Source organism: Myotis nattereri (genome assembly GCF_964212035.1).
Source record: "Myotis nattereri genome assembly, chromosome: X".
NCBI lineage: Eukaryota > Metazoa > Chordata > Mammalia > Chiroptera > Vespertilionidae > Myotis > Myotis nattereri.
The window spans coordinates 120,910,046-120,935,669 of record NC_138078.1 but is presented as its reverse complement, the minus strand read 5'-3'; the positions used below and the strand labels follow the sequence as shown (position 1 = coordinate 120,935,669).

General features: G+C 37.7%; 2 protein-coding genes across 3 annotated transcripts in view; one reads left to right on the top strand and one right to left on the bottom strand.

Annotated features, from left to right (window-relative positions):
- The window catches only part of FRMD7 (FERM domain containing 7), a gene marked incomplete at both ends in the record, with an annotated part of 68,602 nt that extends 49,489 nt beyond the window's left edge, over nt 1-19,113 (top strand). Inside the window, 9 exons of one of the 2 annotated variants that reach the window (XM_081081148.1) lie at nt 95-128; nt 3,078-3,175; nt 11,691-11,805; nt 11,995-12,142; nt 13,790-13,885; nt 15,253-15,416; nt 16,734-16,802; nt 16,950-17,025; nt 18,028-19,113. In XM_081081148.1, the coding sequence (XP_080937274.1) occupies nt 95-128; nt 3,078-3,175; nt 11,691-11,805; nt 11,995-12,142; nt 13,790-13,885; nt 15,253-15,416; nt 16,734-16,802; nt 16,950-17,025; nt 18,028-19,113 (1,886 nt within the window). Of the gene's footprint in view, nt 1-49; nt 129-3,077; nt 3,176-11,690; nt 11,806-11,994; nt 12,143-13,789; nt 13,886-15,252; nt 15,417-16,733; nt 16,803-16,949; nt 17,026-18,027 lie in introns of both variants that reach the window. The other variant, XM_081081147.1, reaches the window with a different exon arrangement.
- A 2,484-nt stretch (nt 19,114-21,597) lies between these two features.
- Nucleotides 21,598-25,624, bottom strand: part of STK26 (serine/threonine kinase 26) — a 56,956-nt gene continuing 52,929 nt past the window's right edge. Inside the window, exons 10-12 of the mRNA XM_081115127.1 lie at nt 25,108-25,170; nt 24,892-25,028; nt 21,598-23,350 (exon numbers count right to left, since the gene is read on the bottom strand). Of these exons, the coding sequence (XP_080971253.1) occupies nt 23,326-23,350; nt 24,892-25,028; nt 25,108-25,170 (225 nt within the window). The 3' untranslated portion in view covers nt 21,598-23,325. The remainder of the gene's footprint in view (nt 23,351-24,891; nt 25,029-25,107; nt 25,171-25,624) is intronic.

Below are 25,624 nucleotides of genomic sequence, written 5' to 3'. Positions count from 1 at the left end.
TGTTGTGATGGACATGTAAATAAAACTTATGGAGATATTGTGTTTTAAGATCCTAAGGAGGTTGTTTTCAAATTTATGGTGAAATTTTTCCCAGTGGACCCTGGACATCTACAAGAAGAGCTTACAAGGTTAGTACTTACCTGTGTGTCTGCTGTATGATGTTACTTAAGAATTATTATTCTCCATTTACCAGGGAATGGGCTTATTGTCTTTGGATGGCTTGGCTCTCAATGTCACTCTCTGGAAGATGGTGAGGAGCTGGAGAGAAGAAGGGCTTGGCTAGTACCCAAAATGTTATTCTTCCAAAGTGTGGGGACTTCACAGAGAAGGGGGTGTTCTAGAAGTGGTAGCTAGCATGGGTGCCCACTTGCGGGTTATGCCATTAACTGCTGCAACAGAGTGCTTGCCTTCATTGCATCTGTGCTCAAATCAGAGGGCAGCTTGACAGCACAAGTGTAATGCCAGCTGATTTCATGGATATTAAAAAGTGTGTGTGTGTGTGTGTGTGTGTGTGTGTATCCCATAGGTAGAAAATGATGATGATGTATACTTATAAAAAATTTAAAAAGTAAAAACTATACATTTTTATAAATTATTTATAATGTTTAATATACATTATTGGCAATTTTATTATAATTATTTAATAATTAAATATTATTAAAATTTTACTATAATTCACTTATAATTTATAATGATAAATTTTTAAACTTTATAAAAGTAAAATATTTTTACTTATAAAATTAAAAAGTTAAAACGTATAGAACATTTTATTTGTTTATTTATTATTTATTTATTTATTTCCTCACCCAAGAACATTATCATTGAATTTTAGGAGGAGGAGAAGGGAGAGAAGGAGAGAAAGGGAGGGAGAAATATCAATATGAGAAAGAAGTATTGATCAGTTGCCTCCTGACAGCTCCCAACTGGGGAGAGGGATTGAACCTGCAACGTAGGCATGTGCCCTGACTTGGAAACGAACCCAACCCAGTCCTACTGACTGAGCCGCCCGGCCCAGGGCTAAAACATTTTAAAAAGTGCAGTACTTATTTAAAATGCCCTTTAAAATTATAATGTAAATCTACTTCTTCAAAGATACATTTTCAGCATAACACTTCCCAAAACCTTACTCTGCTTTCCAGAGCTTAGACTTTTACATGTAGAAGTGATATAACAGATATTTGAGATAATCTAGTCTAGTCCTCTTTGTTTACAGATGAGGAACAGGTCCTGGAAGCTAGAGTGACTTAGTTGGCAGTTATTCTCCCTGAATTCTCTGTTTCACCCCTTTTCTACAGGGATGCTTCTTTTATGAGGGGTCTTTGCAGAAGTCACCTTTCACAAATCTCTCTCTCTCTCTCTCTCTCTCTCTCTCTCTCTCTCTCTCTCTCTCTCTCCAATTCTCTCCACATTCGTGAGTTGTAGGCTACTTTCCTAGATAACTTGATTTCTTGGTAACTATATTAATTTGCATTTGCCAGCCCATAACCTATTGCAGTTGAGTCTCAAATTGTGAACAGTTTTGATGGAGATAAACTTTCTCCCCCCCCCCACCAAAAAAGAATGAGAAAATCAATGTGATGATAAATGATTCATCAGCTGTTCAGAGCAAGGATTTGGTATTTGTAGCAGACAGCTGCCTTCTTAACAGCAATGAACGTGTCAAATGACGAGAAGTTTCATTTTTTTTCTTGCTAGGAGCAAAATGAAATTCACTTTCCCTTTAGCAATTGAGGCTGATGGTTGTATTTACATCTATATTTGAAATCAGGCAGTGACAAAAGTTAGAATTCCTTTATTTTATCCTCATTGGTCCATCTAAGAATACTTAACTATAAATGACTTGATAAGGATGCTTTGTTTAGGTCCAATACATAAGTTTCTGACACTTGTGTGCAAATAATAATTTCTAATCGAATCATCTCTAACTCATTTGGGGAGCACACAGTAGGAAAGATTATAATATCAAATGTTTTGTAAATTGAATAATTACCTGCTAATTTACTTGTATGTTTTCTAATCGGAGTTGTCATCTATCACCTGAAATTAATTTTGATTCTCCACATTGCCTTCAAGGCTTAATTGGTTTTAAATAAAAGTCCAGGCAGAGCTTTATATAAATAAAGGGAAATGCCCACAGCAGATACAATAAATGTTTTAATGTATAAAATAAAATATTGGAACCAATTTTGGACTATGAGATAAAGCAATCAGTGGTAGAATCTTAATTATATACATCTTTTCAAAAGTTGATTCTCCTTTGATAATGGCTTAAAAGTGTGAGACAAATGCTATCTGTTTGGCAAAGCTCTGGGTACCAACCAGCACTTTATGGGTCCCCGATGATCTGTTGGTAGAAAAAGGACAGTTTGTCTTCCTTCCATTCGGTATATAGTAATTCCATACCTGCTCTGTGCAGAGTGCTACCTTGGCTGTGGTGACACAGGGAAGGTGATCCAGCCCAGCACTCTGCACAGAGCAAAAGAGTGGTCTCAAGTCTTTGATTTCTGAAACACGATCTTTAGAATAGGAGGAGGCCTAAATTCAGTGGCAGATGAGTTCTGGCCACAGTTTCACTATCTTTGGGTGATTTAACCTTGCCCGTATCACCTAATCTCTGTCTTCCCATAATTGTGAAATGGGGTGATTGCCCTGCCAACCTCTTAAATAGTTTTGATAGTGAGTGCTTGATTGTACTTTGTAAACAGAGCAGTACTGGCTTCCTGAGCAGGCTGATTCTTGCTGAATTTCCCTTTCTCTCTGGCTGGGTATGTGGCTTTGCTACGTGGCAGAAACCACCAGAGGATGATTGGCCAACTCCTTCAAGTTGGCAGGAGGATTTGGCTAGGGTGATTCCTAATGGCTGTTAGTCCTGCCAAAGTGCTGGATCAACCAAGTTGTGGTCTAGTACTGGTTTGGGGCTGAAGCAAAGCCTGTGCATTATTCACCACCCCCAAAAACATCCTACTGACTGGGGGTGCCGTTTCATTCTTGAAACATTTTGGATCTGGGAGAAGGGATATGCTTTTTTTTTGGTTTCTGTTTCTTTCTCAAGAGATTTTCCCCCAACTTCCTTGCAGGTATCTTTTTACTCTTCAAATAAAGAAGGATTTGGCTTTAGGAAGGCTTCCATGCAGTGACAACTGTACAGCGTTGATGGTATCTCACATCTTACAATGTAAGTAGCAAATGTTGGCTTTGGGGCATATCAACCAGGCAGAGAACCAAGCAAAGGAGCTGAGCACCCTCAGCCTGCCCACCATTATGTTAGGAGAGAAAGCCTAGATAAAATATATGAAAACAGCATGATCCGGTAGAAAGAGGCTGTCATTGTAGTCATGGAAATTTAGATTCAAATACTGTCTCTACTACATTGTAACTGTTGTATGTAGCCTTGGGTAAAGTCCTCTCACCTGACTACGCATGAGATTCTTAGAGTTTAAAATAGTGACAAAACTATGTTGTCACAAAGTGGTTGTGTTTATGTAGATTAAAAGTAAAGGCTGATTTTCTTCTGTCTGGGTCTAACTTTCCCCTCCCACTGCCTGGGGCTTACTGTCCAGGAACTGGTTTGGACTAATCCAGGCATAGACTTTGCCAGGCAGGCCCCACTCTCTCTGCTTGCCCCAGGATACATTTCTGCTATGTGCTTTCTGTGGCACATTGTCAGGTCTGATGTGATTTCTGTGTTGCTCTGTATCATGATTACAGAGAACAAAGCACAGAGTATATCAGGTAGAGAGAGGCTAAAAAGGAAAAAGGCCCCAGGCATGTTAAAGCTCTCCATCCACTAGCAGCTAAGTAGTTGGATTAGGCTGAATAATGAAGGCAGGGAGAAAGAGCCTGGGAAACAGTGAGGGGCATGCTTGGGAGTGGGTGAATCTGGGCAGACCAGGCTGCTCAGAATAGGAGGAGGGCAGGGTTGAGGCAACTAGAGATAGCATTTCTTCTTCTAGGGCTGGATGTGCTTTCTCTTTGAGAGAGGCCTTCCAAGAACAGTCTGTTCCTTACCATTCCTGCAGGATCATACATTCATTTTTTGTTTGTTTCAGAAGTTCATCTGTTTGCCTCTATCCCTTACATCATGACGGTCCATAATGGGTAGATTTCTGTTCTCACTGGGAACTTCAAAATGAAGTGCTTGGATAGGGACAGTTTCTGAATCAGTATTTATCAGTCAGTGACTTCTGACTGGGATAGGTAATGACAGCCCCAGGATCTCAGGAAGGCAGTGAGCAGTGAGGGCAATAGTAATCAGGGAAGGCTTATGGAGGACGTGGCTTTTGTGCTGGTTCTTAAAGGGACACATAGGTATTGGATAGGTAGTAATAGGAAGAGGAAAGAGCATGGAAAAAATGGTAGTAGGGCAAGAAGTCATGTATATAGAGGATGCAACTCAAGTAAAGCTCAAGCATAGGGCCTGTTTAGGAGAGGTGGCAGAAAGGGCCTTGAATATCAAGGACACTAACAGTATGTTCACTATTGTGCTTTGCTTGGCGGGGGTCACAGGGTAAGGCAAATAGGGAAAACAATGTTGAGAGACATCTTTCTCCATTAACTATTAAGGTAGCAACCAGGGGATTGAAGCTCAGTGACAGCCTCTAATGGGGGAGCCCAGTGTCATTCTTAATGGTGCAGCATTATAGATTTGGGCATTCCCTAGTGGCCATTTCAGGCATAGCATGGAACACTTCAGCTTTTGTCAATAGATGCTGTTTCCATAGAAAAAGGCTAAAGTTTCAAGGAGTCAGCTCTTTACAATCCATCCATGTCAGACAATTTCACTGGATGCTTAGGCAGTAAGCAGAACACAACCAAATTTCTCAGTCATTTGCTAATTTATTAATTCATCCAATATTTATGTTCTACACATTCAAGAACCTCCACATTCTGACCTCATCACTTAAGTCTCTCTTACACAACTTTCTGGCTCTAGCCAGACACTCCCTCCCAAACACAATCTGTACATTTCAAATGAAGCCTCATTTTTATGAATGCCTTTATTTACTCTTCTTTGTCATTTATTCAACAAAAATTTCTTGAGTACCTACTACATGCCAGGTACTGTTAGAGGCACTGGGAACATCGCAGTAAAATAAGCAGACAATAATTCTTGCCTTTGTAGAACTCACATTTTGGCAGTGGAAGAGAATCAGACAATAACCAAAATAAGGAAATATGCTATGCATATTAAAGGTGATAAAAATGCAGGAGAAAATAAAGTATGAAAAGGAGATGGGGAAATCTGGGGGGTGGGTACTGATTTTTTCAATAAAGTGGTCAGGATAGGATTCACTATGAAGGTGACAGTTGAACAAAGAATTAAAGGAGGTGAGAGAGGAAGCCATGTAGAAACCGGTGGAAGGAACATGCTGGAATGTTCAAGAAATATCAAGCAGACTTTGTGGCTGCCTGGAACTGAGAGAGGGAGAGAATAATCATGGGGTACTTTAAAAGCATGTTAAGACCTAGTACATGACTCTGAGATGGGAAGCCATCAAAGCATTAAAGCAGAGGAGTGAAATGATGTGAACTAGATTTTAACAAGATCATCTTGGCTGCTATGGTAAAAATAGAAACTTGTACTGAGTAGTAAATAAGCCATAGAATTCTAACACACAGTATAATTAATAGAGACCATAAATTGTACTATAATTATGTAATGTGATAATATTGCTACACCAATCATAGTACAATATATAAGTATATGAAAGTAATAGCCTGTACATCTTAAATTTATGCAATGTTACATGTCAAATTTATTCAATAAAAAGGGAAAGAAAATAGAAATTTGTGAAGGAATGGTGGAAGTGGGGAAACCAGATAAGAGACTATTGCAGAAGAGAGGGATAATGGTAGCTTGGACCCGCCTGGTAACAGTGAAGGTGCTCATAACATTTGTTACCTTCTGTTACTGATGATATTTACTCATTTGTATGTCATAGATCTCTTCCTAGATTGTCATAGTCTTACACTGAGAGAAAAAAAAGCAGTCTCACGTGTTTTTATGTTTCCCATAGGATCAATATAGGGTCTTACAACTCTGAATTTACAGAGTTGTGCAACCATTAGCACAATCTAGTTTTAGAACATTTCCATCATGACAAAAGAGATCTCTCATGCCAATTTTCATTCACTCATTGTTCTCATGCTCAACCTCTGCAACCACTAACTTACTTTATGTTTAAATATATTTGCCTTTTCTGAACATTTCACGTAATTGGAATGATAAAATATGCAGTCTTTTTTATCTGTCTTTTTTCACTCAGCATAATGTTTTTTAAATTCATGTATGTTCTAGCATGAATCACAGCAGTTTATTTCTTTCTATTGCTGAGTAGTATTTCATTTTATGGATATATCACATTTTATTTATCTATTTACCTGGTCATGGACATTTGGATTGTTTGTAGTTTAACTAATATGAATAATGTTTTGAACATTCATGTGGACACATGTTTTTATTTCTCTTGGGTAGATTCCTGGGAGTGCAATTGATTGTTTCATCTTATAGTAATTTATGATTAACATTTTAAGACACTGCCAAAATGTCCTTCAAATTATGACAATATAATCAGAAATGTATGTGGTTTCCAATTTCTCCACATCTTCTTCAGCACTTGGCGGTGTCTATTTTTTGTTGTTATTGCCATTCTAGTGGATATGAAGAGGTAACTCATTGTAATTATAATTATCATTTTTATTGACTAATGATGTTGAGCATCTTTACATCTGCTCGTTAACAATATCTGTTTCCTTTGTTAAAATGTCTATTCAAATCTTTTGCCCATTTTAAAATAGATTGTCTTCTTATTGAATTTTAAAAGATTTTTATATATTCTGATTAAAATTCTTTATGATATGTAATTTTCTATTTTCTCCCAATCTGTGGCTTGACTTTTCATTTTCTTGATGCTATCTTTTTTAGTGGAACAGTTTTTAATTTCGATGGAATTCTACTTTCTCAATATGTTTTAATGGATCATGCTTTTGGTGTAATATCTAAGAACCATTTGCCTAACCTAAGGTCACAAAGATTTTCTCTTAAGTTTTCTTCTAGAACTTTTATAGGTTTACCTCTTAGATTTAGGTCTATGATTTATTTTGAATTATTTTTGTATGCTTACATGGTATATGTTGAGAAATAGGAATCTAACTTCATTTTTATTTCTTTTTGCATTTGGATGTCTATTCATCCTATTTGTTGAAAAGACTATTATTATTTTTCCATTAAATTGTCTTGACAACTTTGTCAAAAACCAATTGTCAATTAAATGTAAGGGCTAATTTATGGATTTTCAACTATGTGCCATTAATATATATGTTCTATACTGTATTATTTATATGCCCTATTCTCTTATTCATTCCTATACTATCTTATTTATTGTAGCTTTGTATAAAGCTTTGAAATGGGGATGTGTACATCCTCCAGCTTTGTTCTTTTACAAAATTGTTTTGTTATTTTGCATCCTGTGCATTTCCATGTAAATTTTAAGATCATTTGCTAATTTCTACAAAATGCTGGTGGGGATTACATTGAATTTGTGCATCAATTTTGGAAGAATTAAAATTTTTACAATGCCGAGTCTTCTAATCCATGAACCAGAAATGTCTTTCAATTTATACAGATCTCTTAGAAATTTCTCTTGGCAATGTTTTGTACTTTTCAGTATATAAATCTTATACATATTTTGTTAAATTTATTCCCAAGTATTTTATTCTTTATATATGTTACTAGAGGCCCGGTGCACAAAAATTTGTTCACTCGCGGGGGGGGGGGGGGCGCGTCCCTCAGCCCGGCCTGTGCCCTCTCGCAGTCTGGGACCCCTTGGGAGATAACAACCTGCTGGCTTAGGCCTGCTCCCGGGTGGCAGATGGCAGGCCCAATCCCTAGGTGCAGCCCCTGGTTGGGCTCAGAGCAGGGACGATTGGGGAGTTGGGGCGCCGCCCCATGTCATGCACAGAGCAGGGCGGATTGGGAGGTTGTGATGCCACCCCCAGTCATGCTCAGGGTAGGGCCAATTGGGGGGTTGGGGCACCGCCCCCTGTCACACTCAAGGCAGGGTCGATGGGGAGGTTGTGGCGCCAGCCCCTGTCATGCACAGAGCAGGGCCAATCAGGGGGTTGGGGCGCTGCCCCCTGTCACGCACAGAGCAGGGCCCATCAGGGGGTTGAGGAGCTCCCCCCTGTCACTCACAGAGTAGGGCCGATAGGGGAGTTGGTGCACCGCCCCCTGTCACACACAGAGCAGGGCGGATCAGGGGGCTGGGGCGCCGTCACTCTCACACTCAGGGCAGGGCCGATGGGGAGGTTATGGCTCTACCCCGTCACACACAGAGCAGGGCCCGTGGGGTGAGGGGGTTTGGGCGCCGCACCTTGTCACACACAGAGCCGCAGGGTGATCAGGGGTGTGGGGAGCTCCCCCCTATCAGGCACAGAGCAGGGCCGATCAGGGGGTTGGGGCGCCTTCACCTGTCATGAACAGAGCAGGGCCAATAGGGAGGTTGTGGCCCCGCCCCCTGTCACACACAGAGCCGCAGGGCGATCAGGGGGTTTGGGCGCTGCCGCCTGTCACACTGATCCCGGTGCCCGGAGGCCTCTCAGCTCCGCTGATCCCAGTGCTGGGAGGCATATTACCCTTTTACTATATAGTGTAGAGGCCTGGTGCATAGTCGGGGCTGGCTGGTTTGCCCTGAAGAGTGTCCTGGATCAGGGTGGAGGTCCCCACTGGGGTGCCTGGCCAGTCTGAGTGAGGGGCTGAGGGCTGTTTTCAGGCTGGGACTGAAGCTCCCAACCGCTCCTTTTTTCTTTTTCTTTTTTTTTATTCTGGGCCAGCTTTAGCTCTGAGGCTCCAGCTCTTAGGCCTCTGCTCCTGAAAGCAGGTATCTGGTTTATTTCGGTTCTACAATGGAAACTCTGTATCAACTCCAGCTCTGGGATCCCGGCTTGCTGAAAGCTGGTTTCTGGGGTTTTGTTTAGCATCTATATTTGTTACAATGTTTGAAACTGCAGGCTCAGAGGCCGGCAAGGCAGGCGGGGAACGTTGGAGTCCTCCGTCACTGAAGCAAGCAAGCCTCATGTTAGTTTCAAGCTGCCTGGCTGCCGGCCGCATCTTGGCTGACAGTTAATTTGCATATCTCGCTGATTAGCCAATGGGAAGGGTAGCGGTCGTATGCCAATTACCATGTTTCTCTTTTATTAGATAGGATTGTAAATGACATTGTTTTCCTAGTTTCGTTTTTTGAATTGGTTGGTTGCTAGTATATGCAAATATAATGATGTTTTGTATATTGATCTTCTATTTTGCTACCTTGCTGAACTCATACATTAGTTCTAGTAGGGTATTTTTGTGTGGATTCTTTAGAATTTTCTACACACAGGACCATGTTGACAATAAGTAAAGACAGTTTTATTTCTCTATTTTCAGTACAAATATTTTCTATTTCTTCTTGTTGCCTGATTGCACTGACTAGATCCACCAGTACAATGTTGGGTAGAAGTCTCAAGAGTAGACATCCTTGTCTTGTTCCTGGTCTTAAAGGAGAGCATTCATTTTCACACCATTTAGTGTAATTATAATGTTAGCTGTAGATTTTTAATTGTTAACTTATTTCAGGTTTAAGAAGCCCCCTTCTATATCTTGTTTGTTGAACTTTTTTTTAATCATGAATTGGTGTTGGGTTTTGCCCAATGCTTTTACTGCATCTATTAAAATGATAATGTATTTTTGTCCTTTATCCTTTTAACATAGTATGTTACATTAATTAATCTTCACATGTTGAACTGATCTTGCAATCTTGGGATAAATCCCCCTTGGTAAAGATGTGCAATCTTTTTATAATCTTTTTGATATGTTGCTAATCATTTTACTAATGTTTTGTTGAGGATTTTTGCCTCTGTATCCATATGTGCCTGATTGATTTTTAAAGAGATTTGTACATTTATCAGTTTTGGCAATAAATAAATAAAGTCATTGATTTGGTCTTTTGAAAAACTTGTTAGGGATTTTCATTGTAATGTGATTTTGAAATACACATACACATATACCTCACCTGTCTAAAAATGAGTATGCCTTCTGTCTAAAACACCATAGAAAGCCAAGACAAAAAAGAAAATATTAACTTCCTAGCACCCAATATGGGTGCCCCCATGTCCATGTATTTTATCAAATAGGAGAGCACCACAGGGTTCCATGGAAAGTCTATTTATTCTTACAATTCATAAACTGCTAACAGGTTTGAATATCTGTATTCCAATTTTTAAATGTTACAATGTGAATTTTAATTGGAAGATTAGTTTTGGGTTCCCATTTTATGGCAGATTAGAAGTCACAATTTATTTATTTATTTATTTTTTAAAAAATATATTTTATTGATTTTTTACAGAGAAGAAGGGAGAGGGATAGAGAGCTAGAAACATCGATGAGAGAGATCGATCAGCTGCCTCCTGCACGCCCCCCAGTGGGGATATGCCCGCAACCAAGGTACATGCCCTTGACCGGAATCGAACCTGGGACCCTTCAGTCTGCAGGTCGATGCTCTATCCACTGAGCCAAACCGGTTTGGCTAGAAGTCACAATTTAGAACCAAGTGGAGACCTAACTCTTTAGGTCTGAAGCCAATGACCAGGAAGTGATTCATATCAATCTGACAGAGAGGGAGAAGGCATAAAAATTATAAAGAAGACACAAGAATTCAAAAGCAAAATAGTTTGAAGCCATTCACTGTCAGGGCAAATAGTCCTATATACCTCAATTGCCTTTGTAGACATAGTGCTATAATATAAGTTTCTAACAATAAACTGGAGACATCTAGAAAAGAGTGCACTATGATCAGAGATAAACTGCAAGTGAATTGAAAAAGCTAGAATGATTCCCAGTATGATTTATCTACTGGGGATTACAGATAGCTCCGGTTTTACTAGATTCCCAGAGTAACGGATTGCTGTGACTGGCTTACATCATAGTTAGGAGGCTGAATTAGTTTGCTGGGACTGCCATAACAAAATACCAGAGACTAGTTTGGTTAAATGACAGAAATTTAGTTTCTCACAGCCTGGAGCCTGGAATTCCAAGACTGAAGTTTTGGTTTCTTCTGAAGCCTCTCTCCGTGACTTGCAGATTGTTACCCTCGTGATGCATCCTTACTTGGTCTTCCCTCTGTGCACCTGCATTCCTGGTGTCTCTCTGTGTGACTAAATTTCCTCTTTTTATAAGGACACAAGTCAGATTGGATTAGTGGACACACATCTGCCTCATCTAACTTAAATCACTCCTTTACAGAGCCTATCTCTAAACACAGTTGCATTCTGAGGTGCTGGGGAATGGCATATCAACATATGAATTTGAGAGGGGGGTGGGATACAATTCAACTCATAAAGGGATTGATCAGATGTAAAAGAAACCATAAACAGAATGTAGGAGAAGAAAATAAAATATTCATCTGTGATCCTATAGCCTGTGAGTTATTATACAGGGACTTCATAACAACCCACTGCTTCTGATTTGAAAAAAGAATCAGATATACACCCTGCCTCCCCCCAAAAATAGACATAAAGCATGGGATGGGATGCCTCGGCCTGCATTGGCTGCAAAGAAAGGGCTATTTGTGGGAGGTCAGGGAGTCTTCTGGGTGCTCCATTGCTTAACTCCTCAATGGTAATGTGGAAAAAAATGTCACTTTTATATTATGCAGCAGAATTGGGAGACTTTCATGAAGAAACAGATAGGAAACATCTGTCACAAACCCGGTACTTACCGAACCAAGACTGTTTGGAGAGCAAGATCGTGCACTTTCATCAGAAGCACATGTAAGTACTTTTAACTGGCACCTGTTTTCACCAGCAGGGAGCACTGCAGCTGAGAACAGATTTAAAAGCAAACCCCTCAGTCAGAGAAGCTTGAGGCCTAAGAAAACACTGAACTCGTCATGGAGCTCTCAGGGTGAAGTTGTCATTCTTGCCACATTTATTAGGCTCATAAATTCTTTCCCCTTGCAGTGGCAGGAGCCCAGCTGAATCTGACATTCTGCTACTGGACATAGCAAGGAAGTTGGATATGTATGGCATCAGGCCTCACCCCGCCAGTGATGGTGAAGGGATGCAAATCCACCTGGCTGTTGCTCACATGGGAGTACTGGTGTTACGGGTAACAACTGTTTCTTTTGAAGTCCTTTAGCTTTGGGAGTTATCTTGATTCAAATTTTAGTGTCTGTTCCCAAGGTGATCCAGCCCCTTAGTCTTACTACCAGTAAGAAAGAGAGGTGATGCTTAGAAGTATTTTGGGCCAGTCTTCTCCCTTCAATGTGGTTTGCTTCCATTTGCAGTCTATACTTGATTGTTTTGATTCTGAGAAACTCACATATAAGATCAGGCCAGCATGGTTGAGAGAGGAAGTCAAGAGCATCTTTGGAACTTTTAGACTCTAAGTAAAGAATATGAATATTGGCATCCTAAAACCTTAGGCTGCGACAAATTCACCAAAAACAACTCAGAGGTTCCAAAATGTGGTGTTCTCATTCAGTTACTGGTTTTATTGGAGGCACCCAGTGTCAGCCAATAGGGAATTGGTGCCCAGTCCTGCCAGCAATTGTTGCTGTTTACTGGCTCATCTTTACCCAGAACTTTGTTTTTTAGAAACAAACTCATGGCTCTCTTTGTCATTAATCCTCACTCCACAGAACTTGGACAAAAGCTATTTTTTTCAGCGTATTTTTTAATCTATTAGGTCTACTCACATCTGTGAATATTCAACGAATTTAGGTCTATATTAAGCTTCAAGAACACTTGCCTAAACTTCGAAATGAAAAGCAGATACCTAGGAAGGTTTGGGAATGAATCACATTTGAGAGAGGAAGGGCTAACCACAGACCTACTGACCCTAAGGACCAAATTAGACACTGAATTAAGTCACAAAGCAGGTCAGGCACAGATTCAGCTAAAAGAATCTTTGCCTTCTCATTGATTTGGTTGTAAACTTTAGAGTACAAGGGTCACATTGATGGGCAAAAGGCTAATGGATCACAGGCATACCTATTCACCCAGGAAGGAATTTTACCCATTCCACTCTAACCCCTGATCTTTGGTATTTTCTATTGTATAGGAGCAGATGGGGAGGGTAGGTGTGCATGGCCGTAGTGTTAGTTGTGATGTCTTTCAGTGTGAATACTTCTGTGGATAACTGGGAACAATATAGCTGGTCTATTTTGTCTTACTCAAATCCAGTCGAATAATACTTAGTATTGAATACCTTCCATGTGTTCTTCATTGAATTATTCTTTCTTAAAAAAAAACAAAAAAACCCTGTCTTTATCAATATATAATTTTCATACAACAAAATTCACATGTTTTAACTATAAAGTTAAATGGATTTGAGTGTATTTATGGAGTTGGGAAGCAATATATTTATTCATCCTTCTATCAATATATTTATTGTGCATTCACTCTGTTCCAGGGACTAGAGCCACAGAGGTAAATAGTAATGATTCTGACCTTGTGGAACTTGCATTCTAATAGATGGAAGACAGATAATGAAGCAAGTAATTATAAGTGAACATGATGTGCTTTGTGCTAGAAGTATGGGGTGCTAAGTAACATGTGAAAAGGGCTTGTGTCCCACCTGTAATGCCTTCATTGGCTATAGCTTCTATCAAGTACAGCAGGATCAGTCTGTGTAAGAAATAGATCAAGGGTAGTCTCATTCATGACATAGATTTTCTAACAGGTTTGCATTGTCTTACAAACCAGCTTGTGCTAATATTCATCTCCCTGAAATCTTCCGTGTATTTAATTATAGGGAAATACAAAGATTAATACTTTTAATTGGGCTAAAATCCGCAAGTTGAGTTTTAAGAGAAAGCATTTTCTCATCAAACTTCATGCCAACATCTTGGTAAGTAGCTTTCTAATAAATTCTATCACTTTCTGTTCACCTGGGATTTCTTGGTTGTTTCTGCAAATAGTTTGATTGTGAGTGGTGAAAGCTAGCTGGCCCTGAGGGGTGATGTGCTCCCCCTTTTGACTCTACATAAATAAACCAGAGCTTTACTTAGTCATATTTTTACTAAAGGCAAAATACAAAGAAATCCTATTGGCAATTTAGGACGAATAAAATAATAGGAAAATGCAGTGGTTGGGATGAAAGACAAGTTTCCTTAGAAACCATTTTTCAGGGATCTGATAAGTCAAATAGATGTGATCGGATCTAGAACTATGGACATATTTGTTCTGTTTTCTGCTCCATTTTATAAAATATTTTCATCTTCTTTCCTTAAGCAAAATAATCGATCACCTACTACATGCCAAATAATTGAACACCTACAGTTTACAAAAGCAGGATGTCGGGGTTAGGTGTATATTAAGCAAGAGAAACAACTATTGGTCAAGGCTGCATTGTACAGGGTAAGACAAAGGTGCTAGAAAGGATGTTCTTTTATGATAAAGCAAATATGCATAAAAAAATTTTTACCTACAGAAGATCCAGTAATTTGGGCTTCATTCTCTGGATCTTAACCTTTTATAGAATCATCAGGAGACTGTATCCAATTTGAAGCTCATGGAGAATCCCAGGGTTGTATATAGGAACATGGAAAAAAATAAGAGATGGGAGGCACCATCAAAGTTGGGGGGCTGCTGAAAATATGGCTACACACATGTATAGGAAAATGGGGATATATAGTATATTAAAGGAATGGAAAAAAACTTTTATGTCTGAAAGGCTAAGCCTCTCCCAGAGCAGATTAGAACATGCTAAATGAAAAATACAAACTATCACAGAACAAGACATCCTAGAGAGGAAGAAGTGCTTCTGGTGGTATATTAAAAAGATTCATATACATGTAATCATACTATAAAGCCTGTCATCTATATGGAAATCTCCTCCCCACTCCCCTTTCTTGTTGGTCATTTATAATTCTTGTTACCTTGAAAGGTTACTCTTTAATGTTTATTTTAACCTAATTTACAACTTCATAAAAATGTTCCTGGCAGAAAAGAAGGGGTGAAAAAATGTTTGAGGTGAGGGGGGTGTGCAAGGTAAAATTTGGTTCTTAGAGAAGGCTCTGTTTTTGAGCAGTGGCCCTGGCTGTTCCTCGGAAGGTTGCCAATAATTTGGTTTCAATAGGTGTGAAGCTTATAGGGAGCCAAGTGGAAAACCAGAAGCTGCATGGGCACCTGGACCAATAGTTTGGAAGGCTTTGGGATTTGAAGGTCTTTATAATCTTGAAGGCTATTTTGCTTGATGGAACTTGGTTTATACAGGTGTTGTGCAAGGACACCTTGGAGTTCACCATGGCCAGCCGAGATGTCTGTAAGGCTTTCTGGAAGACTTGTGTGGAATACCATGCTTTCTTCAGACTCTCTGAAGAGCCCAAATCAAAGCCCAAAACCCTACTCTGCAGCAAAGGTTCCAGTTTCCGCTATAGGTAATTTAATATTACACATAGGCAAACTACACACACAAATTTTCAATAAAATGGAAGACAGTAGAAGTTTGAATTCTAGAAGCAATAAATAGTTTATTTTAATCACTTAAACAATGATACTCTTTACTACTCATTCTCTGTGTGACATATTAAGTCAATATTTTCTAAATGGGAGGCAGGGGGAGAGAAACATCTTAAGGGGTTTGATCAGAATTCTGCAAGGATGAGGTGACATATGCAGTTTGAGAAAATATCAATGAACCTATTGCTTTGCTTATATGCAACTTACGTGCAAGTCATGGAAAAGAAAGCTCAACAACATTCTTTTGGCGGTGGTTAGGCAAAAGATAGTGTGAGTAAGCATGAAAGGGGCCAAGAGATTAAAAAGCTTGAGCAATATTGCAGTAGAAGCTCCTTATTACAGGTAATACCTTGGAGAAATTGAAGCAACGTCTAAATAAGATCTTGTCTCTACTTGAAGACACCAAACTAGAAATTCTTAGGAAAAGCCTTTTAAAACTCTTTGCTAAGAGAAAAATATACTAATCAAATGCTTCCCATAAGGTCTTTTTCAAATAGTGGAGGCCTGCACCAGTAAGAGCTGAGATTTTTTTAAACATACATATTTTTTTGATGGAATCTTTCCAAAATGTATTCTATAATTTCCCATTTTCTTAAACAGATGATACTGATCATATTTTGCCTTTTTAAATGGCCTAAGTAATTATAAATATCACTTATTATCGTCTGCAGGCAGCTGTAGTAAGGTGATGGCCTCAGGGTGGGGGACACATGTCAGACCCTATATCTCAGTGATAAATGGCCCAGAATTGTTGGGTTTTATTATTCTTGTGATTTCTTTTTTGACTCGTGTTTCTTCCAGCATTCAACTGGCTTTTTTGCTAGTGTATGTCTGACTGAAGCAACCCTCTTTTACTGTTTAATTAGTTGTTTTTCTTCTGTCATGGGTTAGGAAACCAGTAAAATAGCCTCATTAGAAATCACTTATAAATTTGGAAGTAGAGAGAATGCCTATAAAAAGAAAGCATATTAGTTTCCAAGGCCAGAATTTTCAACTGTTATAGAGCTCTGTTTCGAGGCTTTTTAAAATTTTCTGGGATCTGAGTAATTGAGGTTGCTCTATGCCTGCTGGTTAGTTAAGTGGGTATTATCATTAATATGCTGGTCAAAGATACATGACATATGTTAGTCATCCAGACTCTTAATATTTCAACAATTAATGAGGCCTTTGAATGTTAGTAGCCTATTCACTTACAAATAGCATTAATAAAATGTTTACCTTTTTTCTTGTCATAGTGGAAGAACCCAAAGACAGCTTTTGGAATATGGGGGGAAAGGGAGGTTGAAGAGCTTGCCATTTGAAAGGTACAATGTTTTCTCTCTCTCTCTCTCTCTCTCTCTCTCTCTCTCTCTCTCTCTCTCTCGTTGAATTTGACTTGAATTTAGAGATTTATATGTATCCTTTATTCACATAAACACTATTTCAATACATTCTTCATTTGGTAATTTCAGGAAACATTACCCATCTCAGTACCATGAACGACAGTGCAGGTCCTCACCAGACCTCCTCTCTGATGTCTCAAAACAAGTAAGGTTCTGAAAATGCTTTTTTAAAGATAAGTGTAATGTGTTGTTTCAAAAGCTTCCAAGAATTGATTCTGCCAGAATCTTCCAGTTACTGTGTTTGAGTAGGTTAGCCTCCTGTGGAGGTCTGTCAGCTCCATCTTTCCAGCCAATAGAAGAGCATTTAGTACACTACCACTGGTGTGTATCTTATAGACTGGAAGGATCTGGCTTAAATTGCCATATGCAATGCTAACATGTTGAAAAATGTAGTCAAATGAATATATATGGCTTTGTATTACCTATAAAAACTTAGGCACAGAGGAAGCTATAAGGTGTTGGGTTAAAGTTTTAAAGTACTTTTGCTGTATAATTTTGTAACTCAATTTAAGAACAAAGTGCTGTTATTCTGAAATTGAGATGATGGCTTCATTTGAGTGTTATAGTATGAACCATGTTGTCTTTTACTCTCACAAAAAAATAATTATAGGTCTCATAAACTCTTATGTCTTCATTCAAATCACAGACAGTTTTTATCTGAAAGGCATCACAAAGGTATAATGTTGAAAGGTACCATATAATATATGACCCTCTCATGCCAGTCATAGGCCTCCTCCTCAGCATTTTACAGAAAATAGGCAGGAGGCTGGAACAGGGAGGTTAGAAGACTTGCCTAAGGTCACACAGCAATGAGCCAGGACAGAAGTCAGAATTCCTGGCTCATTAATATAGGTACTAAACCATACTGTTTGAAGTACAATGCTGGCTGAGTACATAGAGATCTTGGAGCCCGAGAGTGGGATGGAACTGAGAAAGGATAGTGTCATGTGTATTTTTTGCACATGAATTGGGATATGGTACAAGTTATTACCCTTTCTGAATATATTTATCAACCCTGGAATAGAAGATGATTTGAAATAACTTTGTGACCAACCACCTTTGCAAAACTTAAGACTAATTTAGATTCCTGATTCCACCCAACCAAATGACTGTTTCCTTCTTTTACCAACATGTCCTTTCTCTCAAGGTGGAAGATTTGAGACTAGCATATGGCAGTGGGTACTACCGAAATGTGAATGGAGTGCACGCATCTGAGCCTGTGCTAGACAGTAGGAGGAGAAACTCTGCAGTAGAGGTGACATTTGCAGCAGAGCTGGAGCGTTCCAAACCAGAGGCAGATCCCACATTGTTACATCAATCGCAAAGCAGTTCCTCTTTCTCTTTTTTTTATACTGAGCCTGTCTTTAACACTAACCATGATCCTGACACTGATTCTAGAGACTACTTTGAGGAAAGAAGTCCTCTAAGCTCCTTCCGAACAAGCTGTAAGTTTGCTGACAATCACATGAACACATCTTCTGGCCTTGCAAGCAAAGTGAGTCCAGCAAAGAGGCTAACATACACAGATGTGCCGTATATTCCTTGTACTGGTCAGCAGGTTGATATTATGCCTCCCCAAGTCTTTTTTTATATGGACAAACCACCCCAGGTGCCCAGACGGTCTCCAATTATGGTAGAGGAAAGGGAAAGGCTAGACAGCTGTCTAGAACCCACTGCAATGAAGCCAGTCAAAAGAAGCCCAAGGAATATCAGAATGAAGAGCTTTCAGCAAGACTTTCAAGGACTCAAAGAAGCTATGGATAGGACAAGTGGTAGGAGCAACATCAACGTAGATCTAGAAGACCCAGCTTTAGAAGATGCATTTGTATATAATATTCAAGAGCAACCCCCTAAACGCTCCCACAGCCAATCAGACATGAAAACTATCCGTTTTCCTTTTGGGTCAGAATTTAGACCTTTAGGGCCTTGTCCTGCGCTGAGTCGTAAAGCTGACCTATTTACTCATATGTTTGCAGAGCAGGAGTTTCCAACAGTTCTAATGGATCAGGGAGCAGCAGAAAGGTATGTAGCTAATGAATCCAGTGATTCTGAATCAGAGATTCTTAAACCAGACTGTTACTCTTTGTATGGTAAAGGAATGAGGTCACCCATGGCCAGAATTCGCTTGTCTTCTGGTAGTCTACAGCTAGATGAAGAAGATGAAAATGTATCTTCCAATACAACTGCTGAAGACAGGACTTTGTTAAAACCATGTAATTACTTTTTAGCTTAAAACTGTAAACTCTGTGACCATATTTGGACCAGTTCTGTTACCAACTTAGGTAAAAAGAAGGAACCTTCTGCATAAACCATTTTCTTAGTTCCTATTCATTGGTATTTAGGGAATCTTCGAAGTTTAGACATGTGGCTTATGCAAGATTCAACTGCTGCCTTGTTTATCAACTTCTCTTCTATTCCCTCTAAAAGAACTGTGGAACATGCCCTCTCCTCATTAGCACTGTGGTGAAGTGAGGTGGGTATTTGTCATCTCCATGACACATTTTCCCATAGAGACATTATAAATGAAGATCAGACTCCTTAATACTGAAGAATGGTGACAGCATGGGTTGGCATATAGAACTGGCTTCTTTTTTTTAAAAAATATATTTTATTGATTTTCCACAGAGAGGAAGGGAGAGAGATAGAGAGTCAGAAACATCGATGAGAGAGAAACATCGATCAGCTGCCTCCTGCACATCCCCCACTGGGGACGTGCCCGCAACCCAGGTACATGCCCTTGACCGGAATCAAACCTGGGACCTTTCAGTCCGCAGGCCGACACTCTATCCACTGAGCCAAACCGGTTTCGGCAGAACTGGCTTCTTATGTCATTTAGTGATTTAGTAGATCGTGACTGTGTTAGTCATTTTTGTTCTTAAATAGTACTATGACTAAAGGTTTCAGTCCTCATTATCTGTGTGGGGCCCAGTAAAAATGGTCGTGTAATATGTTAAGAACTTCAATTTTTATAAGATATGTTAGGGGTATCATGGCCCTCCTGAAGCTCAGGAACAAGATGTGCCATAGATTCTCTCAACAGCCACAAGTTTATAATTTATCTAGGACTTGGCAGAATTCTAATCTTCAGAAATGAATGAATTAATGAATTTCTAAAGCCAGATATATGCCTGCTGAGGATATAATAATGTTTAACTTATTACTTCTCTATTCTTAACTATCTATTATATGTAGTGAAAGAGAAAAGCTAACTGTTGGTTTGTTTAATCTCCTGTAAGACTTTTTTTGCTATATCTTGTTGCATGTATGTAGGCAAGGAAATGAGATGAACAGTATTTTAACAGAGTGACTAAAATCCATTTTTTTAAAAATGCTATAAGTATTAGGTTCGTTTTGTTTTAATAAATTTCAGGAGTGATTGGTTTGAGCCTGTTACTAAGGAAAAGGACTGAAGAAGTGAAAGGAGGGAGGCCGGTGAAAATGTATAGTCATGGATAAAGAAGTGGTAGAATTAGGATAGCTGAAAAAAATGATAGTACTAAAAGCAGACTGAGTTAATAAACCAAAAGTCTATTCTTAACCCATTCAGAATTTTTCTACTATTCCCCCTGGAAGGCATAGCATTCTATTTAAGGACATCATTTTGTTTACTGATTTTAATTTTGAGTAAAGCATATAAAATAATGTTAAGTACTAACTTTAAAAGTGTTGCAATTATATAAGCAAGCTATTTTTATATATGACTTAATGGAGAAAAGATGGATAGAATAATTTCCTTATTCTCCTAGTCTTTACATCAGAAAAATCCCTTTTTTAAAAAAATATACTTTATTGATTTTTTACAGAGAGGAAGGGAGAGGGATAGAGAGTGAGAAACATTGATGAGAGAGAAACATTGATCAGCTGCCTCCTGCACACTCCCTACTGGGTATGTGCCCACAGCCAAGGTACATGCCCTTGACCGGATTCGAAGCTGGGACCCTTGAGTCCGCAGGCCAATGTTCTATCCACTGAGCCAAACTGGTTAGGGCAGAAAAATCCCTTTTAATAAATGTTCCTTTACCCCTTTCCCATAGTCTAGCACTTTCTTTCCTGCTCCTGAAATTGTATCCAGTAACTCACAAGTATAGAATAGCTAGTTTATAATAAGAATATACAGGGATGAGCAAAAGTATGTTTACAGTTGTTTGTATGGAAAAAGACATGCAGGTTTTGATGATTACAATAGCTTTATTAACTCTGTATTTCACATACTCACAATTGTAAACCTAATTTTGCCCACCCCACTATTGAAGTCCAATCACCTATACATTAATCCTAAACATCCTCAAACCTATATTAAGTTCATCTTTGACTTTTCCTCTAGGAAAAACTCAAATTCATTTAGGCTTATATATTGTTTCTTGTTTCAATTTCTGTAAGTCTTTGTAAAGTTTGCTTTCCCCAGAGAACTATAGGATTCAAATCTTTATGAGATTTCCTAATAAAAACTATGATCAGGGGGAACATATAAATTATTGTTCAACCTAGGACATTTTTGAGTGAAAGAGTACTCTGTTAATAATTTTTTCAGGATAGAAGGCAGAAATAAGGACATATATTCACTGTAGCTATAATCAATGCTTAATAAAATGTGAATAATATCTTTTAGGTCCCAATTAGTATTAAAATTCCCACAATAAATTAAAGGACAAAGGGGAAATGATCTGAAACAAGCAAAATACCACACCATACATTCCTCAAGAAAACAAACACTGAGGACCATGAAATTTAAATATTTATTTTACACCCCTGCCAAACACTGGAGTACGCTTCACCTAGAAACAGTTTACAGGACTAATAACTACAATGAATAAGCAATACAATTTCTATTTATGATGCAGTTGTGGTGTAAAGTTTTAAATAATCAATTTATAAATTGGTTGCTTTTACTTTTATAAAAATATTCTTTTAACTCATGATATGAGTGGCAAATTTATTTCCTGACCTCTACAGATTATAAATTGTAATTGAGTTTCAGTTCCATAGAAGGTGGAAAATTTTAACTGAGCCATTACTTGAAAATACAATGTGTTAAAAGTAATCTTTAAAGTGTAGGCACCAATGAAAATAATTTTCTTGGCACATGACATGACAAAAACTTAATTGTCTTTATTCTTACAAAAAGAGGAGGTAATGGCCACTTTGATTAAAAACTATATTCTTTACTTGAAGAATATTTTTCTTCTAATATTTGGCAATTATTCAGACTTTAAAAAATGACTTTTGTGCAAAAACAAAATTATGCAGTTCCAAACAATAAAATGTCAACCATCAAAATTAACTAATATCAATAATTAGACAACTACAGTTCAGAACTTAGGCAGGCATAATATATATACTGGGCTTAAAAAAGGTATTACCCACATAACAGTACCATAAATATAACTGAATATTAACTGTACAGTCTAACTTACCTTTGTACAGACAGAAATCATCCTGTACTATGGTTACTTTCATATGAACCAGAAAATTCCTATTTAAATACCCTTTCAAAAATGAACAAATGATGCTTATGTACTAGATAATTATGAAGAGCAAAAATGTATAAATAGTTTATAGCATATTTTACTACCATGATAAAAATATGCTGGTGTAAATTATATTCCTACCTGTTGATTAGGTTTCAATCACATGAAGAGCAGCTTTTTAAGCTCCCCCAACCTAAGCATATAATATGCTATTTGAATTGAAAATTTAAAAAATGAAGACTAATTCCTACAGTATTACCAAAAACCCATCCTTGGCATTGCATTAAATCCTCAACCATGTTAAATAAGGGTTAATTTCCTCTTCTAAAGGAGATGATAAATACTGCACACCAAGAAGTACCCCTGTTGCTACATGTTGCCTATAAATGCTTTAAACACAGGGCTCTTCAATGTGATCGCCATTGAGCTACCTGGAATATCATACCAACTTTGTAGGAGAGTCTATACTTTTCCAGGTACCATTTCCAAGAGTTTATTAAAAACTTCTCTTTTAAGAAGGTATGACTTGTTTGCACCTCTACACCAACAGTAATTTTTAGAACATGCTTATGTTTTTTTAAAAAGCTTTTTGAGATTTGATAATTTACAAAAGTTGAATATTTAGAATGACTTTGAAAGACCTATGTTTCATCAGTGTATAGTTAACTAAAGATCGAAACATGAAAGGTATTCATCCTAGTAACTTAATAATGATATCTAAAAGCAAAACTATATCTCAACATTTACTAGAAAACAGATGAAACTATAGTATTAAAAGTTATTCCTTACAAAATAATCTCTTTAAAATATAAAATGATAAACACCATCACAAAATAGTTGAATAGTTTCTTTCACATCTTCAATGTTGCAAAGATCCAAAAGGCACATGGAGCTCATGAGTTAAGCATTGTTAAGCTTGAAGTAACTTTGGTGGGTTTCTCTGGGTCCGCATGAAATGAAAGCCAATATTAAGTTTCTTAGGGGGATTCATCTGCTGAACACCTACAAAATTAAAAAAACACTTATATTGATATACAACTATGCATTTTTATATTTCACATCTGTATGAAATCTACAATAAAGAAACTGATTCAGCAAATTAAATCGTTTCCATTGAATCCTAACATGTAGATCAGGGGTGGGCAAACTTTTTGACTCGAGGGCCACAGTGGGTTCTTAAACTGGACCGGAGGGCCGGAACAAAAGCATGGATGGAGTGTTTGTGTGAACTAATATAAATTCAAAGTAAACATCATTACATAAAAGGGTACGGTCTTTTTTTTTTTTTTAGTTTTATTCATTTCAAACGGGCAGGATCCGGCCCGCAGGCCGTAGTTTGCCCACGGCTGATGTAGATATTAAAGATTTAAAGAAGTTAAAAAATCCCTTCCACATTTGATTTTACAACTGGCAATTGATTTTCTTTTATAAATTGGAAAAAAGGGGTGAGTTTTCCATTAAAACCTAAGGAGTTTTAGGTTATAAGTACAAGTAGGCTTTATCAGATCTAAAGATGTATGAGAGTTTATGCTTTTACAGGCTTTATAGTTTGTTCCTACTTGATGCCAGGGACATCACCAATACAAAGAAATATAAAGATGCACCAAGAAGCGATATAATGGGATTAAGACTAAAATTAGTATTGCTTTAAACTTGCTTGAGCTAAGGAGTTGTGTATGTGCACAAAAGCCTTGTTCAAAAGAGCATTTAAAAATTAAATGTAAGGACTTTGTTGAATGTTAAAAAAAATTAAACCAACAGTTTAAGAAACAGCATAGAAACTAAAGTTAATTATAAGGAATATTTATAGTCTTCATTGAGTTCCTCTACCTAAAATCCATTCCTTAATTTTTTAAATGGGGGTTAAATTTATGGACTTTAGCACTAGAAACTGTAAATAGTGGTGGTCTGATGAGAGTAGTGGCAAAAATGAACGCATTCCTAAATGATGTTTACAAGGGCCCAGATAAAAATATACTCCATACATAATATTTTGTCTCTACTTCATCTAGCAGGGAAAATGGGTGGGGGGAGCCATTTCATTCAGTGTAAAATTACTTTGTAATGCCTGAAGATAATAATTCTAAAAGCTAATGTTTAACATGGGTAACAAACAAAACTTTTTTGAAATTTGTTCTTTTTTCTTCTTTTTAATTCAGTTTATTGTGGCGACATTGGTTAATAAAATTAAGCAAAAACAAACAAACAAACAAACAAACAAACAACAATCACACAACAACTTCATAGGCACAGACAATAGCATGGTGATTACCAGAGGGGAAGGGGATTGGGGGAGGTGGAAGAGGGTATAGGGGGAATAAATGGTGATGGAAGGAGACTTGACATGGGGTGGTGAACACACAACACAATATACAGTTGATGCATTATAGAATAAAAGAGTTTTTAAGCATACAACTATAAAAAAGTGATTTTGTAAGGAACAATTGAAATGATTGAATCAAGGCAATTATATTGCATTATAAATTAACATCAAACAGAAAATGTCAAAATAGTTTTTTTAAAAAATGACATTTCAAACTTACTTTTGAAATTTTTCAATTAATTTCTTCACCATTTTATCTGTGATGCCAGGACAGGCAGCTTCAGCCACAGCAATACTTTTCTCGAGTTCTTCAATTGCCTGATTCCTGCTAGCATTATTCTCATCCTGCTGTTTAAGCTGAGAAAGATCAATAGCTATAACATTTAAAATTACTATACTTCTTAAGATACATAGGCAATGATGAATCTGTACTTACTTCAGCAAATGCAGGTGTGATGATCATAGACAAACAGCTCAGGGTTTGCACAAGGTCTTTCTCCTTTGAACAAATAATATAGATTATACACATGAATTTAAAACATTCATTTGTATTTTTCTTTGTTTTTCTATGGTAAATGTGCATTAATTCGAATCCCCCCCCCAAAAAAAAGACCCAATATAAGGCAAATCTCCATGCTTTCTTCCCATCACTAATTTCATCCATCATCCAGAAGGCTTCTAACTTCTAGGATTATAATAGATATCCATGATTCCACTGGATATATATGTATCTCTAGGTAAAATACATTTAAAATTACACAAGTGTCCACATAAATTATTTCTATGACCTTTTCTTAATTAGCTCATAACTAATGACAAATGAGGTATAGTAGGGACACAGTGAAGTAGATAGGCATTTAGGGGTATTGAATTCCAATAATTTTGACCATCAAAATCTCACTACATAGTTTGAAAAAATCTATCAAGAGGAAGTGATCATTTCCATGTACATA